General features: G+C 41.9%; 1 protein-coding gene across 1 annotated transcript in view; it reads left to right on the top strand.

The window, feature by feature from the left end:
- rnf38 (ring finger protein 38) overlaps window positions 1-12,789 on the top strand; it is a 66,029-nt gene extending 53,240 nt beyond the window's left edge. Inside the window, exons 4-12 of the mRNA XM_069191602.1 lie at window positions 496-709; window positions 1,630-1,782; window positions 3,980-4,144; window positions 5,197-5,358; window positions 6,450-6,553; window positions 8,104-8,188; window positions 9,219-9,340; window positions 9,813-9,912; window positions 11,547-12,789. Of these exons, the coding sequence (XP_069047703.1) occupies window positions 496-709; window positions 1,630-1,782; window positions 3,980-4,144; window positions 5,197-5,358; window positions 6,450-6,553; window positions 8,104-8,188; window positions 9,219-9,340; window positions 9,813-9,912; window positions 11,547-11,609 (1,168 nt within the window). The 3' untranslated portion in view covers window positions 11,610-12,789. The remainder of the gene's footprint in view (window positions 1-495; window positions 710-1,629; window positions 1,783-3,979; window positions 4,145-5,196; window positions 5,359-6,449; window positions 6,554-8,103; window positions 8,189-9,218; window positions 9,341-9,812; window positions 9,913-11,546) is intronic.
- Window positions 12,790-18,787: the final 5,998 nt, after the last annotated feature.

Below are 18,787 nucleotides of genomic sequence, written 5' to 3'. Positions count from 1 at the left end.
TTTATTGTATATGTTTAATGTACGTACAAAAGAAGAAAAATGGCTCTGTGGCTAAGGATCTGCGCCTGTGGCTGGAAGGTTGCCGGTTCAAATCCCGCGGCTGGCAGAGGAATCCTACTCCGTTGGGCTCCTGAGCAAGCCCCTTAACCCCAACTGGCCTACTCTGCTGGGCTCCTGAGCAAGGCCCTTAACCCCAACTGCTCCAGGGGCGCCGTACAATGGCTGACCCTGCGATCTGACCCCAAGCTTCTCTCCCTGTCTGTGTGTCTCATGGAGAGCAAGCTGGGGTATGCGAAAAGACAAATTCCTAATGCAAGAAATTGTATATGGCTAATGAAGTGATCTTCTCGTATATTGTATATATTGTATTGGATACTCTTCAGGTCACCATTGCGAGGGAGTGGTTTTAAAGGTCGAAATCAGAAGAAGCTGTCCTGTTCCTCAAGGCGCAGTGCTGTTCTGACCTCTGTGTCGTCCTCTTCCTCTTGACCTCAGCCCTCCCGTGAGGCGGCAGCGGGGGCGCAGGGACCGGCTGTCCAGGCACAGCGCCGTCGGGCAGGACGAGAACTTCCACCACCTGCCCTACGGCCAGCCCCCTAGCCTGGAGGAGCCCCGCGCCTTCCACCCCCCCAACATGTCCCCTCGGCTCCTGCACCCCGCCGCCCACCCGCCCCAGCAGAGCGCCGTCATGGTGGACATCCACGACCAGGTGAGCCGCGGTCGGGGGGGGGGGAGGGGGTCTGTCGTGTGGAGCTCCACACGCTGCGAAGAAGAGAACGAAACTCTTCCGCCTGTGGTGTCAAAAATGTGACAGCCTGGAAAACTCCTCTCATTTATGAATGTGGGTTTGCGTGGTGTCGAAGAAAGCCTTCTCCCACATTTTTGTGTTATTTTACTTATTATAAACGGATAAAATGGTGCACAATTCAAAGAATATTTGGAAATGGAGGTCAATGGAAAATCACCTGATCATCACGTTCAGGGCTTCGCGTTTTTGACTGCACCATTCTCGTCGAGAACTTTCATGTCTTCTTCCAGCCGAGCTTTGGTACTTCAGTTCCACCCATCCCTTTGTCGAGCTCCAGGCACACAAGCCACTAACTACAAAGAGAAATAGCTCTTCCCCATGTGGTGTAAAAAATCTGAGAAACTTTCTGGAAACTTCTCTGTTTTATGAATGTGGGTTCGCAACATTGTGTAAAAGAAAACTTTGTCCCACTTCTCTCTTTGTGAAATACTCCTCTTAGCGTAGCTGTGAAAAACATTTCCTAAACCCTCTGTCCTCTTTATGTAGACGGTCTTCAACGTACATGCGCCGGAGAACTCTTTTTCATTTCTGCTCCCACGTTCGCCTTTCCTGTGAAATCGGAAGCAGTGCTTTATGTAGAAGTGTTCCTGCGTTTCCTTTCCTCCTCTTGATTTGCGGTAGAAATCGTGAGTTAATTAAGGCAAACGAGCGAGGTCCAGGCTTCTGCTCTGTTCATGGGTCGACAGGTTGAGCTCCGGCGCAGCGATTGAGATATCGAACGCCGTTAATTAGCAGCTGAAAGAAAGCGCTGCGTCATCTGCGATGTGGTGTTTTCTTGTGGTGGGCTGTACGTGACCTTTAACCCATTGCTTTGCGTGTAGATTCACCAGGGCACCGTGCCCGTGTCGTACACCGTCACCACAGTGGCGCCTCACGGCATCCCCCTGTGCACGGGCCAGCACACGCAGCAGGTCCCGGGCTGCTCGGTGGTCTTCAGCGGGCAGCACTATCCCGTGTGCAGCGTCCCACCCCCGGTGAGTCCTCCGCACGCCGCCTGCACCCAGTGTACACCAAGCGTGTCGACCGACAACGTAGACCAAGGGTATCCAGTCCTGGCTCTGGTCTGTAGGTTCGTTGCATGCTGGGAGTGCTGGGAGAAACTGTCAGGTCGATCTCGTTGGGCCGCTAGGGAACGAGCTGGTTTTTAGGTTGCTAAGAGATGAGCTGGAATGAAAACCTGGAGGCAGACACACTGGCCCCACAGGGATGCGATCTCCCTGCCCTGCTTTAGAGCTGTCATAACGCAGGCCTAAAGGACAGGAAACCTTGAGGAAAGCCAGCTCCAGATAAAGATTTTGGTACTTTCTAGATGAGGAATACACAGAATCCCATGGCTTCAGTCAGTAATGGTACTAATTGCATGACCAGGAGCTGGTAATTTCATATAATTTTTATTTTAGAAGTGGGAATCCTGAACCGAGACAGAGAGGTCTTATCTAATTTTCTGCCTTTGATGTGTCCCGTAATTATTTTTTCTATGTCCATGAATCCCTACACCCAGGAACAGCTTAAAATGTTCCCGTGAAATATCTCTTTGCTTCCCCCCCTTAAAGTGTACCTCACTGTGCTTGCATCTTTTTAGCTGTGGTGCTCCATGTGCTTTTGGATGAGGTCCATGTCACTGTAGTTTGATCAGACACATTTCCACAGCAAAACCCTTTCTAGTCAATAGCAGTTTTCTCAGTAACCTGTACATTGGTGCCCTCTAGTGGCCTGCAACAGTAATTCTCAGGATGGGTGAGCCTGTTCAACTTCTGCAATATCTTATTATGAAGAATTTTGTCAAATGTAAAATATCAAAGGCATACAGTATTTAAACTTAAAGGATTCTGAGCAAGATGATATTTTATCAAACGAAGACACATAAGACATGGCAGTTAAAGAAATCTGAAATTTAAAAAGAAGTTTTGACTTTCTGAATTATTCAAAGGACAAAGGTTTCTGTGCCAGAAGCTTGGCAAATTCTGGGGTCATGACTTTCTAATTAAAAACTTAAATAACGCAGGTCATTCTGCAATGATGCACATTGTTTCCCAATGTTATTATATGATATTATGAAAGGATAAAATGTCGCACAATTCAAAGCTGTCTTAAGAATATTTGGAAATGGCTGTAAAAGAAAATCATGTGATTATCAGGTGATTCAGGGCTTGTTCAGTGTTGAACACTTGAATGCCCTTTAGTCTGTTGAGAATTTTCTTTTAAACAAACTACCTGGAGATACAATATTTTTAAAAAAATATTTTGCCAAGACGGGCTCAACAGCTCTTGACTGGATTGAACAAGTGTAGTTATTCATTTGGAAAAAGAAAGATAGCAGTTCATTGTCCACCCCTTGACACAATCTCTCACTGTCGAGGAAATGGATGTGTTCTAGAACTGTAACATATCGGTCTCCATTCTGTGATTCAGATGAAGGTGAATAGAATACACAAGTTCCTCTATTTGTGAACATAATCCGTTCCCAATAACCCTTTCAAAAAGTGAAAATTTCTAAAACGAAAAATCTTTCCATTATTTCTTATGGGGAAAATTCTGAACCATTCCGGACCCCAAAAATGCCACCCCTTCTTTTAATTTTTAATTCACCAAAAAATGACAAAAGTACCAACAATAATTAACATTCATACCGTGGTTTGTGTTTTTAGTAATAACACTGCTTACCTTGTTAGTCAGCATACCTAACTACAGTACTGTAAGCATTTTGTTTTCTTTTTATGTAATTACACACACATTCACAATTTTCATAACACCCTTACTGTCCGTGATAAAGTCTAAGACACAAATATTCTCACGAAACGTACGGGTGTACACAATATTGAACAGGGCACGAAGCAAGACGCAGTAAACGGTCTCACACTTGTCTCCTGTGCCATTTCGAAGGCTCTGTGCTAGCCTTCACCCACACTAGTTAGTGGAAGGTGATGTGAACACTATATATGAGTCGCCTTCCCCTTCACTTTCCAAACCTCTGCCAAATGTAAAGAGTTTTTTCTTCCAATCGCATTTTTCTTCAGAGTTCAGAAGCTGGCTTTGATTATTCGAAACGTGGGTAACAATTCACACGCGTCCTGGTTTCGCATTTTCTTGAAAGGCCATTTGTAAAAAGTGGTATGGGTGTCCACTGTTCTCTTGAATATAACAGTGCTCTCTCTCTCGGCTTTGTTTCAGATGCTGCAGGCATGCTCTGTTCAGCACCTGCCCGTTCCCTATGCATTCCCGTCTCTGATCTCCAGCGACCCCTTCCTAATACACCCCCCCCACCTCTCACACCACCCACCCCACCTCCCTCCCCCCGGCCAGTTCGTCCCCTTCCAGACCCAGCAGTCCCGATCGGTGAGTGTCGCGCTGGTTTCCACACCGGTGAAAGTCTTTCAAGGGAAGATGTGTTTCTGGGGGGGAGAGCAGCTCAGTGGAGCTCGGGCCCCGGGCTCGATTCAGTGCATGTTCTCCCCGCGTTTGTATGGGCTTCCTCCAGGTGCTCCAGTTTCCTCCCGTGGTCCGAAGACATACTGATAGGTTAATTGGCCCTGGTGTGTGGTGTGTGTGTGTGTTTGCCCTGTGATGGACTGGCGTCCCTTCCAGGGTGTATCCTGCCTTGCGCTCGTTGCTTGCCAGAATAGGTTCAGGCTTCCTGCAACCCTGTTATTCGTTGGGTGGCTGTGAATCCGTTAGAAAACGCACAGATGGACGTGCTACTGAGGTGGTGAATGTCCTACTTTTGGATCCAGAATTCCACCTGGGTCGTAACAGTAACACGCTTCTTAGTGTTAGGACTATTCTAGTTATATTTGTAATTCTGAGCTAAAGTGTTCTGAAAAATCCAGGTTTATTCTTTTGTAGGGCAGGTTTTGTTTCTAATTCTAAATATATTTGTTTCTGAAATCTATGGCTCCTGTTAAGTTCTACTTAAATGAGCTTTAATTCTACTTGTTGATAAATGTCAGATCAAATGTCCAGTACTTAGGGTTTGCTAGTAGATAGTTGTCTACTCAGTGAGGCGAGACATAATAGTTAATTAGCACTGTGGAATTGCAATCTTATAGTTATCTGCCAAACACAAAGTAAGGATGCTCTCTGCTTTAACAATAATAAGACCAAAAATTCTGGGGTTATGTTAACACACACAGCACCTACAGTGCTGGTGCCTGTATTTGGAATACTTAGTTTAGTGGAAGTTTATATTGTGATTGAGCTTTTTATGTGTGAGCTTCTCTGTAAAATTTGCTGGATTTGTTCAGATATTATGTAGGAAGAATTTCAGTAGTTCTTAGGTCTGTGTGCTTGCGGTATGTACCGCTCTCACAGGGTCCAGCATGTTGGAGTCTATAGAATGTGCCATATCAGTACATTAACCCCCGGGCCTTCCTGCCTTTGTTCCTCTGCAGCCACTACAAAGGATAGAGAACGAGGTGGAGCTCCTGGGTGACCACCTGTCAGTGGGGGGAGGGTTCAACTACCCTCATTCTTCACACCCCACCAGCCTGCCCCCTTCCACACCGCTCCAGTTCCTATCCCACGACCCCCTGCATCAAGAGCTGTTCGGAGTTGTAAGTTCCCACTCGGCTTAAGTTCACAAAGCTCTGTAGATTTGCCTCAGGGTACTGTTTATACGCAACCAAGACGTAGAGTCATGCTGGAAATGTGCTGAGACGACAGAACATGGAACAAAGAACTGCAGAAAGATGGAAAAAATACCAACGTAGTGAGAAAATGGGGGGAAAACGAAAATGAATGGTCAAAGAAGAGTTTGAGTTCTGTTGTTTGGTCCGATTGGTGCCATATTACTGGCTCATGCAGAAGACTAAAAATGGAAGATTTTCACATTTTGTATTTTAGTGCGGTTTACTGTTACTTGGATGTTTACTCCTTGTTTGCTGTTCATTTTTTAAAATTTAGAATCAGAAATGTATTATGCAACCATGCATTGCGGATTCACCCACCAGATGTTTTTTTTGTGACTGGGGGTCTGGCATTAAACTGCCATCAATGAGACCTGTAGGGGTGCTGTTACACAGAGCCGTTTGTCTTTTGACTCATAGTGAGCTCCATAGCGGTACATAGGAGAGTTCGGTCCTATTGGAGGAGTGGCTCGTCTCTCGCTGAGGTCACTGCAGACCTGTGGGTACCCACTAAGCTGAGAGAGCCCTTGCTTGACTAAAACTGTTTGGATACAAGCAAAACCTGGATTTCGCAGTCTGCTGGTGACAATACCCAGCCTCAAGCTAGGAAACTATGACCCCTAGAGCTCAACCTACATAACCATCCTTTACAGGAGGAGCCACTTGGATCCCTTGATACTGTTGTTTTGATTATGGATTAACAACCATGGAGCCGTTTCTATGACATGCAAGTTTCAATATCATGAAAGTCTGAGAAATGTATTACGGATACAGCAAACCCCTCCTGCACAATCAGGTTGTTTTGGATTACGGTCCTGTGTAATTGTCCACTCCCCAAATCTAAACATAAGTATGATACCTTGTCTGTAAAGGCAAAAGCAATTAAAAAAATGTCTACACTGAATGAACTACGCTCATTAAGAGCCAGTATAAATACCGTGCTGTATAACCTCATGATGTCAAGATGCTTCAGTGTTAGGAGAGTGGGTGACAGGGTTTGTCTCGTGTCTCGCCAACAGCCTTATCCACATTTCATGCCTCGACGCATCACTGGGCGCAGATATCGATCCCAGCAGCCTTTGCCCCCTCCACCTTATCACCCCAGCTTCCTGCCATACTTCCTGTAAGTAAAGCAAAATTGTGAACATCTGGTAGTTAATAATAAGTGATTTTTTTTCAGTGTTGTTAAATTTATATTTATCTGTACCCATCAAAAGATGCTCATCAAAAGGTGATACAATTCTAATTAAACACACTCTACATAAATATTGTAAAAAAATGTATATTTATATATAAAACAGTGAAAACATAAATATTTAGGTACAATTTTCCCTTTTAATGTCATTTATAAACTCTTCATTATTATCTTTATTGTTTGAGGTACTAGAGCCTTTTAAGCTTAATTTTCTAGAACAATCAGTGGCACGGACAGCACGGGCCAAATGTTTCATTACTGTGTTCCTGAAGTGTTAAGTCTGACATTTTAGGATTGGTTTGTTGTTTTCGTAACATCACACCTGCACATGCAGGAATGAAAATGAAAACTGCGTTTCCTGTTATCACGTATACTACTTTCCGAGTTTCCAGCATTTCACCACAGTGTCTTCAACACAGCACTGTCTTGACAAGAGTAACTTTAAACGTGTGCTAGTTTTGTAGCAAGAAGACATTTTTGCCAGCCATGTTCCAGATCAGAGCACTGCTCTTGCTGTTGTGCTGCTTCTGCAGTCTCAACAGAAAAGGTTGGCAGGTCGTTTCTGGTGCTTGTCAGTTATGTAATAGGGGTATGTGAAGTAAATGTTTAAAAATAATCCTTGGAACTATTTAGGAAATTCCTATGGTACAGTGTATTTAGGAAATAAGAATGTTATTTAAAAGAACAGCCAAGCAAATCAGTCTCAGATTGAAGGATCAAGATTCTATAAACAGTTTGTTACAGGCGTGTCTCTGACATAAAATTAGGTTGCTTTTGCTTACACATCACAAAATAATGCATGGCCCAGCGTATAACCATCCATTCTTTATTAAACTCCATTTCCTTCCCCCTCAAATACTATTTTAAAAAATTGCATTAACCCTGAAAACTGCCCGAATGAAATACGAGTTAAATACGGATGAATGCATTAAGTATTCAGTAGCCTTAATTTACCCTAAAACTCAAATACTAATTCCTAAAGATTTAAAAGGAAAATGAAAAGGTATCAATCGTGACGCAGTGTGTTTTTGTTGATAGTTTGCTCAAGACACCTGGAGGTACTGAACTGTTATTTTATGACAGGCTTAGTGGGTTTTTGGTTACAGTCGCAGAGCAGCTTCAGCAAGCAAAATCTGGCTTGCAGTGAAGGTGCATGGATGACTAAGCTGTTTCTCCGAGTCTTTCTGCCTTATGTCAGCTATCTTTATGGTAAAATGAAGTATTGGGCTTCATGGTTAGCTAAACCTTACCACGCAACACGATAAAAAAAAAAAGATTTTCACGAACCTTTTAATTTGACAGGCAGGAACGTTCACACTTCCAGTAAGCCTCCCAATAGTGGGGTTGCCGCCCAGCATCTGACAGCTTGCAGTCAAGTGACCTGTGACAACACGAGCCAAAGGCCGTGACTTTGACAACTTGCGATTGAAACTGTGAATTGTTTGTCCCCTTGTCCTCCCTTCCCTCTTCTGTTTCAGCTCAATGCTTCCAGTACAGCCCACAGTGGGACCAGCCATTAGTCTAGAGCTTGATGTGGATGATGGTGAAGTAGAAAATTATGAGGCAAGGCTTGTTCTCATTACATTCTGTTCTGTTTTTCTCGATTACAATATGCTTGCGTGGACAAGTGTTTTTCCCTAGTGCTGTCGGTGCTTTTAAAAGCCAGATGAAATCCCTACTAGCAACCATGTGAACAAGATGGCCTCATTTCGTTTGTATCCTTACTTTCGGGTTCTTTGCTTCTGTAGTCGTCTTCTAAGATGAAAATGCGTGAAATTGTTCTACCAAAAACGGTCAAAACTAAGTGCTGAAGCTAGACGAAGATAATTTTTTTTAGTTGTCAAGAGGTTGTGGCTGTTGGTCAGTAAGCCCACAGCTTTGCAGCTGTCATAAATGTAAATGTTCTCGTGTGGACTTGCTTTCAAGATTTATTGATGAGATGAATTTCAAATGCATGCATGAGAACAAAAATGTACTGGTTGAAAGCCAGGATTGTAGCTCTTAGGAGTCCCTCCTTTATTAGCATATGAAATAAATTGCCTTAGGCTGCATTTCAATATGTGTGAAGGGTTGCAGCTAACATTAATACTGCATAACATGCAGAAAGTCAGACTTTCAAATGAGCAGAAAACGTTTACTCTCAAAACGGAACAGTTTTTGGTATAATTGTAGAATTATTACAAGCTTCCAGTCACAAAATCTAACTATTATAATAATAACGTAAAACATACAGTAATTTCAAAAAACAAAAAAATACAAACTTAATTCTCAAGTTGTAGTTTGTAATGGCTCCTGAATGGCCTAGAACGTTCTTCTTCATTGTCGTGGTTATAATCAGAAGACGATGAAAGACAACCACTGACCTCATACCAGACACACCAGCCCTTTTCTAACAAAAGACGGAGCGAGGGTGATGGCTTTAGTTTATTTTTTAGACTTTTGAAATGGCATTACAAGCTGTAATTGCTAAAGGTTGTGGCAACTGGAAAAGGTTAGGGTTGGCATTCGACACGGTGGTCTCCCCAACACGTTTGGAAGGGGGCGATTTTCCCACAGGCTTTGTAACGATGGCTCTCGTCCTGTGTCACTCCAGGCCTTGCTGAACCTGGCGGAGCGTCTTGGAGAAGCCAAACCCCGAGGCTTGATGAAAGCCGATATTGAACAGCTTCCATCTTATCGGTTCAACCCCAACAACCACCAGTCCGAGCAGACCTTGTGAGTACTGAAGCACTGTAAAGACGTGCTGATCAGCTCATCTGACACCAGATAATCAGTTATTTGTTTTTGTATAGCCTGTCTCTTTCTTTGTAGATTTTTCCCAGGAAACCAGAGAAGGGTGCTTTATGATGCAAACTAGGGCAACTTTAAAGAATGCAGTGCAAAAGAGATGGCCGAATCTTTCGGGATCTCCTTATTTACCTTTGCTGTCTGTCACTGAGATTAATATTGCCGTTCTTTATGAGAGTTGTTCAGGTGTGTTAGCACTGTCATATAAAGAGACTCAGGCCTAGAAAGGAACTTAGTGCAGTTTCTCAGGATTTCACTTGAATCCCCGTGGAAATGTTAATTACTGCTTTTTTAAAGATTGGATACAAATGCAGAGTGCACTTTGCACTTTCGTTAGCGGCACAGAATAATCATCTTAATAGACAGATGTTCACGGTGTACGTGCTGTGTTCTGTTTCAGGTGTGTTGTCTGTATGTGTGACTTTGAGTCCAGACAACTACTTCGAGTCCTACCGTGTAACCACGAATTCCACGCCAAGTGTGTTGACAAATGGCTGAAGGTAAGTTTCCACGGAAACCATGGGAGCCACTTCTTTACGCACAGGATTGTGGGAGTTCGGGAGAAGCCACCCAGCCATTTTGTCAGAGCTGATACCCTGGCTTCTTTCAAGAAACAGCTGGATGAGATCGTGGAATCAGTTAACTTCCAACTACCAAACAGGCTTTCCTTATTTGTAACTGTTCTTCTGTATCTTAATTCACATATTGTTTTGAGTAGAGTAGTATCTGAAAGAATGTTTTTTTTTTAATGAAATGGAGAACATGCACAGCCTGTTAATGAATTTGTGATCTGTGGTTGATCCACAGTGCGCACTCTGGTTCAGTCCCAGAATAGGTCAAGCGTTGAACTGAAAATAAAAAAGCAGCTACTGTTCGAGAAAACAATGAACTGAGGCATCACTCCTTATATCGTATCGCCTGTTGCTCAGCAGTAACCTCTCCAGGATTTCTTTCTGTCAGAAATGCAACAGAAGTCACAGGCTTTTATTTCAGTTGTCCCTATTTGAGTTAAAGGTAAGGAAAAAGTTTTGAAATGGCAATGTATGTTTTTTATTGGAGCATTGAGATTGCTAAAACTGAACACTTTTTTATGGGTAAAAGAAGTTAAACATTAGGAACAATAGCAAAGAAAATTCAAAAAAACTTGGTGGAAGCACTATTGGCAGCAATTATAGATGTGAGCCTTTTTGGATAAATCTCTATCAACTTTGCAAACTGGACCTGTGCACTTTTCTCCCATTCTTCTTTTCTAGCTTGCTCAAGCTCTGTCGTATTGTTTTGGAAAGGTATGGATACTCAAGCTATGTGTATAATAGAATTTAGTGTCGCAGATCCTCTGGGTTAGTCTTTTTTGCCAATGATCAAGAACATCCAGAATCCTCCAAATGCAGTAAGTTTAGATGATGGCAACAGCAGTAGAGAAGAATAGATAGCTCTTGCAATTTGAATCTGTCTTCTGCCTGTGCATTGTTTTTTCCGCTAAAAATACAGAACGGCCGTGTATGAAGTGCAGTATTATCAGGGTACATAGGATCTGCAGCAGATGAGCTTACATAAGCTCGTAATTTGGTATTTTTAAATCGACCCGGCTTGATCACCACTGCCACTGCTGATAGGAGGAGAGGTGTGGCTCTTGTTGGCCGGACTGTCAGATCCCATGGGCCTCTGAGAGTCCTGACTCAACCAGCTGGAACACACCCTGGTGTCACTCAGTCCACTTGGTGCTTTGTGCTCCTGCCGGGCTATCACTGTTGCCTTTGGATAAGGACATAAGCTCCAGCTTGACCTTTTTTTATAGACTGTTTATAGTCACGGGTGCATCAGTGGGTCAGCCTGTAACGGGCACAGGGAGCATTGTGGGAGCGATATTCAGGTTAGCTGTAGGAGCTGTAGGAGGTTTCCAAACACACAAGAAGGAGGACTGCGGTTTTCGTCACTCGATTTTGCTTCGACCCGATTTCCTCCCTAATCTTGAGCCCCGCAGCAGGATGTTTCGCAAGGAAGCAGCTGGACAGAGGTTGGCGTTGCGGTCCCCAGGCGAGTAGCTACCGGGCACGTCCAGTGCCCCCAGGACGGTTTCCTGCCGCCCAGCGGACTGATTCCAGTCTTCTCTCTCTCTCCCTCTCTCTTCCAGGCGAACCGCACCTGCCCTATCTGCCGGGCCGACGCCTCCGAGGTTCACCGGGATTCGGAATGACCGGAGCAATGGCACGGCTCCCGTTCGGATCTCCCCGTTCAAATGTATATACAGACTCTTTTACATTGCCTCCATCCCCCTACTCCGTATTTTCGTTTTTATTTTATTTTTCATTTTCTGGCTTCCAGTTCTCCCTTTTTACACAAGGGTCAGTGAACCTTCCTTTGCACTGTGTGACTTTGAGTTATATATCTTATATATATATACTAGTCTTCAGAATTACAAATTGCGGGATTGTTATACTAACTGTGTGATTGAAACTCCAAAGATTATTTTTGTTTCTTTCCTGTTGCATCTTTTTTTTTACGTTAATTTGTTTTTTTTTGGATTTGTGTGCACTAACATTCCCTGGTTTTCGTGTGAGCATTCCGAGTTTTGAGCGTTGCTGTAAAAGATTACAATGGAGGTGGTCTTTGAGCATGTGCTTTTTATATATGGAAAAAAAAATGTTTAAAAAAATAATAAAAATGTCTATATATTAAGAAGGAACAAAACTGGGAGCTTGAAACAATACAGCGATGTATACTATGGAATGAGAAAACTGTGAGTGGAGTGCGTATGTGTATATGCGAGTGATATGCGTCTGTGAGTAACTGCCTCACATTCCTTTGTGTTTCTTTCTGGGCTGGCAGGATGGTGAGAGACAAGGTGTCTCTGCGTGCGTTAAGAAGTGTGTGTGCGCGCGACCATGCTTTATTAAGGAGCAACGCATAATCCTGTGATATTTATACAGTACTAGTACAGTACACTGGTCTTTATCTTGTTTTGTTCCGTTTCTCTCAAATGTTTTGCACACCGAATGCTAATGGCGAAGGCATGGAATTAAAAAGTGAATTTTTAGCCTCATCGGGAAACTTTCTATTGCAAATGCATGATGTTTTTATCTTCGCCGTTATATCACAACTTTTGTTGGAGAAAAAAACAATTGCTCAAGGAATGTAAAGAGCATTTTTTCTTTTTTTCCCCCCCTCCATACAAAGTTTGCTCTCCAGCTGAACGGATGTCTTAAAACTTCCCTTTGCAACACAGTGCATTCTGGGATTGCTCAGACCGTGTTTGGTTTCAAGGGCTCAAACTCTCAATGACCAGTGCTGAAGAAATCAGGGTGTTGGGAAGGCACCACTATCCGCAATGTGACTTATTGTATGTCTGTGATTTTATAAACTTCTTTTTTGCTGTTTTGGCTGTCTCTTCTTACCCATGAGGTTCTTTTGGCACAGGCCTCAGATCTTTTTTTAGGCTTAGGCGTCCACATCGCGTGTAAAATCGGAACCTTGTCCCAGTAAAACACTAGGAGGAATCAATAGGTTTGGTTTCTCAAACATATAATTCCAGCCAATGCATGCGAATCACTGAGGGCTGTTATTGCCCTATCCCATATGCCAAAGCCGGAGTCTTATCACAAGATGATTGTCACGTTTATAGTGAATCAGTTTGTTTGCAACCAGCTGCATTATGTGATGAGCAGTGAGGTACTTGAACACAGATTCTCCAGAATTCTGTAGCGCCTGCATTTTCACATCTCCATTAAAGATGATATTGTCAAGGACCACTTTTCAATGACAGAAGGGCTAAAATATATATACTGTATATAGAAAAGTAGCAAATCATTTTTCTTTGAATAACACAACTGATGTCTTTTGTGCGTCATTATTTGACATTGAAGTGCAGAATTCTGGAGAGGCTGCACAGAGGTTGGAAAAATGTTTGGGTATTGTAAACAATATGGAATATTTACCCTGGGGTAACCTAGTAATGTAATGTGCTATTAAGGGCTACCCACTGTGATTTAGTATGAAGACCTGTACTACTTATGGCATATGGACTAAAGTAGGAACATTTAAGTACAGTACCTACAAAACCTTTCTTAGAAATTAGTGTTAAAGAGCTCTGGTCAGAGTTCACTTTTAGATTGGTGATGGGATGGTCTTATCAGTTTTTTTTGTCTGTAACTGTGTATGTAATTATTTTACCATCATGTCGATTGAATACAAATGTTAATGCAAATATATTTAATTATTGCTAATTGATCACTTGGGTCACTTTTTCCAACTAGGGTGGGTTTTCTTTATGCTAACTTGCATTCAGTGTTTGAAGTCTCTAAAATATCACAGCTTGGAATTGGTTTCTAATGACCCGAGCAGAACAGGTAAATTGTTCAGGGTGTCGAGGGTTCAGTTTGACTTTGTTCTCGACTTCTAAAAACCTGGAAAACACCCTGAGATCTGACTCTTGTGTCCCACAAGGTGGTGAACCCACGATCATCTCCTTAAGTCACTTCATTGGAGTGTTGGGGTGTATCAGTATGTATGTTCACATTGGCTTAGTCAACAAATGTTCTTCACAGTATTTTAACCGCGGCTGAGATATTCATGTGTGAGTACACACAGAGCCACAAGTGCATATATAATAGAATTAAAAGAGGAAGCTTAAATTGCATATTAGCATAATCTCTTTCGTGGTATTATGTTTTCAAATACAAACACGACTACATTCAGGTATATTGACATTAAAAGAGGCAGAAAGTACAATAGCATTGCTTCAGGAAGGGAAAACAAGTTTGGTGTTTATCAAAGAAGGGTCTGCAAATGTCTTAATCACATTTTTACAACAGACCTGTCGGCCTGTTTTTGCAGTTATGTTTTTGAAACGTCTGTCTTAATTTTTGTGCGGAACAGAAGATTCCGACCTCCTTACCCGAAGGCGTAGATAAGTGCAAGGTGGAAACACGGAGTTAAAACCAAGCTTCTTTATTAGCTTCCCCTTATTTTGCAGGCCAGAGGGATTCTTTCCCCTATTTGGAATCTAGGTTCTATGTTTTTTTTTTCCCCAAGAATGATCAGAAGACCTATAAGCAGTGGAAACAGTGACGGTACAAGCCGGAAGGGCAGAGGTCTTGTACCAGAGACGCACATACTACTTGGTGCATATTTACACCTGCTTGTTGTTCTTGGCAAGGTCACTCTCTCCCAGCCCTGGTATTGGCTTATGTGGACAGGCTCCAATTTTGGCGACAGAAGTGACACTGCTGACTCCTGCTGAAATGCCTCAGCTCCCACACATTTGTGCTTTTCCTGGCTATGCCTCATTTTTTGGTTCCCCCATAGGATAATTTCTAAATGCCTCGTTTTTTTTAGTTAAAATGCCTTTGTGGCGCTTTCAAGCCAGCTGGCGTAAACCTCGTCCATAACCTTTGGCAGAAGTTCTTTTAAATGATTTAGCTTGTGTTGAGATTAAGAACAAACCAGTTCCAGTGGTATTTTGCCCCCCAAAAAACATCATGTTCAGTATCACTGTTCCCTTTTGGTATTTCCCTTCATTTAGTTGTCTTCTCTGCACACAGTATGGAAGGGTGTGGGCTCAGATCCCAGGTGAGACATTGATTTTGTGCCTTTGAGCAAGGTTCTTCACCAGAAGTACTCTAGCAAGTTACCCAGCAGCGTAAATGGGTGCAGATGTTTACAAAAGCATCAGCAAAAGGTATTGGTAGTATTAGAGATCAGCTGGTTTTCTGACACTTGTCATTTGAAACCAGTGTTGTTGTGTTTGCAAATGAAACCTGAACTGCATAATACTTTTCTGAATCTCTACGAAAGGTTTATGAGCTGAGCATTAATTACATTTAAGTGACTCTCCTGCCCTGAAAAAGAACCATTACCAAAACCAGGTATGAGGATTAGTGTTTCCATCTGATGACTGTTTTTTTTTGCTCAGTAATGTCGTGTGTTTGAACCGCCATTGAATTGAGAGAGTAGGACAGAATGTATCATCACTCACGAAATGAAAAGCTTGTGTGTCATGAGACTGTGCAGGAGAGCCCTTCTTCAGTTTCCTTTCAGTGGCAGTGTGATCATCGTGTGAAGATGAAAATTTACTACACCCTTTGCTTCAAGTTGTCCCAATACCTGGTTAACCTTCAGGCAAACCCCGGAAAAAAAAGTCTGTCAGAGTGGAGAACAGATCAAAAACCACTCAAAACAGGAGTCCCTGATCCACTGGCAGTTACTGAAATGGTGCTTGTGTCGTGACTGCCACTAATTGTTTGAGTCTGTAAAATTGCTAATAATTGAAGCTGTGTGACACTTCTGGCATCTAAGGACTGGGACAGCCAAGGGAATACTTTACAGTGGGCTGTGCAAGACAGTGGTGTAGGAGTGATGTCTTCTGGCTCAAATTATAACCAAAACATTAGAGGCCTTTTAACAGTTATGTATAATCTTACCTTTTATGTCCTCCCAGACAAAACCTTAATCACTAAATTGTACAAGAATTGAATGGGGCAAAATCTGTATAATTATTGCCCAGTAAAACAAAGCCTTTCAATAAACACATCCGTTTTCATAATGCTCAGTGTTTCTCGTTCAGAACAGTCAGATATTTTCTTACAGATTAATCACGTTTGTTGAGTCTTTTCTCACCCCTTCAGCGGACCTGATTTGATGGGGGACTTCAGCAGTGGTTCCTGAGAAATGTTTTCTCCTGAGTAAAAATAATGTCTGCGATTCCCAGATTGATTGGGTAACGTAATCAGAAATATCCCTATTCTGATTTTCCAGGAGATTTTCTGGCGAGAACAATTCGATGATCACTGACAGTAAATCCTAAAATAATGAACTGCTTGTTATTTTCAAGGTTTAATACGAAATAATGTGGGGTGTGAAAGTGATTGGCAGACAGGTTACCATGAAGAACATTGTTGGGTCTCTTTATCAAACCTGCCAAGCTAAGTAAACTTGCTTCCATAGCACAAGTTACACAAGTGTGTTTCAGCAGCTAACTGCAGTGTTGTTCACGGCAGTCAGTTGTGGTTGTGAAGGGGTGATACATATTTTTAACAGAAGGGGTTTAGTCTGTAGTTAGGTTTTGTAATTCTTCAATCCCTGTCCTAAACTGTTTACTTGAAGTAGTATATTACCAACTTATAATATGTGTCTTTCCCAACAATCACCACTTGGTTATCAAGAGGTATCTCCGATGGTTAAAAATCTGTGAATTGGGATTTCTGTGTTCTCTTTTTCGAATTTCACCATTTTGGGATTTTTCAGAACGGGGTAATCAATGAAAGGGAGGCTCTGAAGGCCTGTAAAAGGCTGCCTGACACATGGTATCGACATCTGACTCTTCAGCAGACTGGGCATTCTGGGAGTTTATGGCAGCTCGCTCACAGATCCCTGCTCATTCACTGGGAGTTGAAGGTGTATTTTCCAAGTTGAGCCAAGCAAGCTGCTTTTGGTTGACCCAGGTCTTTTACAATGTATGGTACACCTGTCAAAAATGAAACAAATATATGTCAATATATTTAATGTCAATTTAAAATGATGGTGATTATTGGTCATCATTAGATGAAGCAGAAATGTAGTTCTTGATTTTTTTTGTAAGTCTGTTGCTCAACAGGTCTACTTGGAAGTGTCAGGAGAGCACCAGAGAATGTGAAGAAGGATGGTCAAGGAGTGTTGAGTGCAGTGACCTCAGTATATAGAGACTCAGTGCTAAGAGCAAAGATACTGTGCAGAGAACTCCTTTGAGATCAGAATCATTGGATAATAATGTACAGCTGTAAAGAAGAGATGTTTAATTCAAGCTAAAATTAGCTCCTAGTGTTAATCGTCATCTTATTTTGCTGACTCTTTACTGCAAGCCTTCAGCCAAAGCAGTCGGTGTGTTACTGGAATAACGCCTGCAACCACAATGATAAGGAGATGGTGAGTAGAGCATAAAATGTTATTGGAGACTTTAGGTGCAATATAAGCAAAGCATCTGTCTGTTTCAAGGAATATCAACTTGCATAGCCCAGCATTTCCAATTCATCAGGCTCAACTATCTTTGTTTAAGAGGACTAATAAACTGTTGACACTAGCCTTGATAAGCTCTAATCTACTGTAGCATTTATTCATATTGATTTCTAGCCCTGGAGTACTGTTGAAAGGTGGTTGGTGAAAAGAGGATTTGAATACAGCTAGATTAAATATCCTTTCAACAAAGCTGAGCAGTCTGGACTGTAGCTTTCCTGGCTTGTCTGGAATGAGTTTTGAAAGGCCCAACTTCTGTCAGTCGCCTGATAGACTCTCTGTTGCAAGAATAGGCACAGAAAAGAGGCTGGATCTCTTGCTGGAAGTTACAAGCTGTTTTTTTAAGGCTACAAAAGAGTAACAGCATTTAGAAATTACATCTTAGAAAAATTCAAATGTTGCTGTGGTGTTGATTTTCCCTAAGAAGATTTACACAGAAAGTTAACAAATCCTTTGTGTGCATGAATGTTTGGACTTAATCTCAAGTAGTTTCATTTGTACCAGTCAACACCACTGGCCCATGTAACACACAAAGTGCCCTTTGTCCAAGGACACTCATTCTTCACTGAGGCAGGTGTTTTTATTTATATGGGAATACAGGAATTCCCCTTTTTGTCTTTCTTCCAGTATAAATGTATTTAAAGCTTTTATATATATAAAATATATATATAGTTTTTTACCTCTAGTGCATTTTTTCCCTGTCAGTTTTGCAAGGATACCATTTTAAAAGACAATGGTGCTTTGGAGCACTAGATGGCAGTGTAAGAATTTGTAAAGTGAAAATGTGCCCTAAAATAAAATGTGGCAGTGCAGTAACCTATATTGCATGCTGCTTTAAAAAAAAAAAAAGACTTGCTGCGTATGAGTTTTTTGACAATCAAGTTAATAGATATATTCATCTGAATTTTATCATGTTATCACATTTAAATGACAGTGTGACTGACAATGGCTTTAAGTGCTGTTGAAACATTGCTTTTAAACTCCAGTAACAGCTAAATGAGATGTTTCTAACCTATTTTGATAAACACATTGACAACTACCTTTTCCATAAATCCTCAGAATGTTCTTAGCATCAGTGGGGAAAACCGTATTTAGTAATAAGTTGTATTCTAATGAGAGTGCAGTGGATACTTTGGTTTAAAAAGTAGTTGCCATAATGAACTTGGAGAAGTAAAGAAAACAAAGTAGAAGCTCTTGAACTTTCTCTACCTTTTTGGTAAAAGGGCAATGTTAATTTTTGCCAAGCACCCAAGGCTCCAACTGTGATCCAAATGCCTGCACAGAAATGTATTTCCTTAGTTTTCAAGCAACAAGGATTTAGAATTCCTACTTATTTACATGCATATGTGCAGAAGCACCTGAAATTGTTCTTCGGCGATATACTGATAG

The sequence above is a fragment of the Lepisosteus oculatus genome, chromosome 1, assembly GCF_040954835.1.
Source record: "Lepisosteus oculatus isolate fLepOcu1 chromosome 1, fLepOcu1.hap2, whole genome shotgun sequence".
Classification (NCBI taxonomy): Eukaryota; Metazoa; Chordata; class Actinopteri; order Semionotiformes; family Lepisosteidae; genus Lepisosteus; species Lepisosteus oculatus.
Note: the sequence above shows the minus strand (reverse complement) of the source record. Positions and strands in the feature narration are given on the sequence as shown.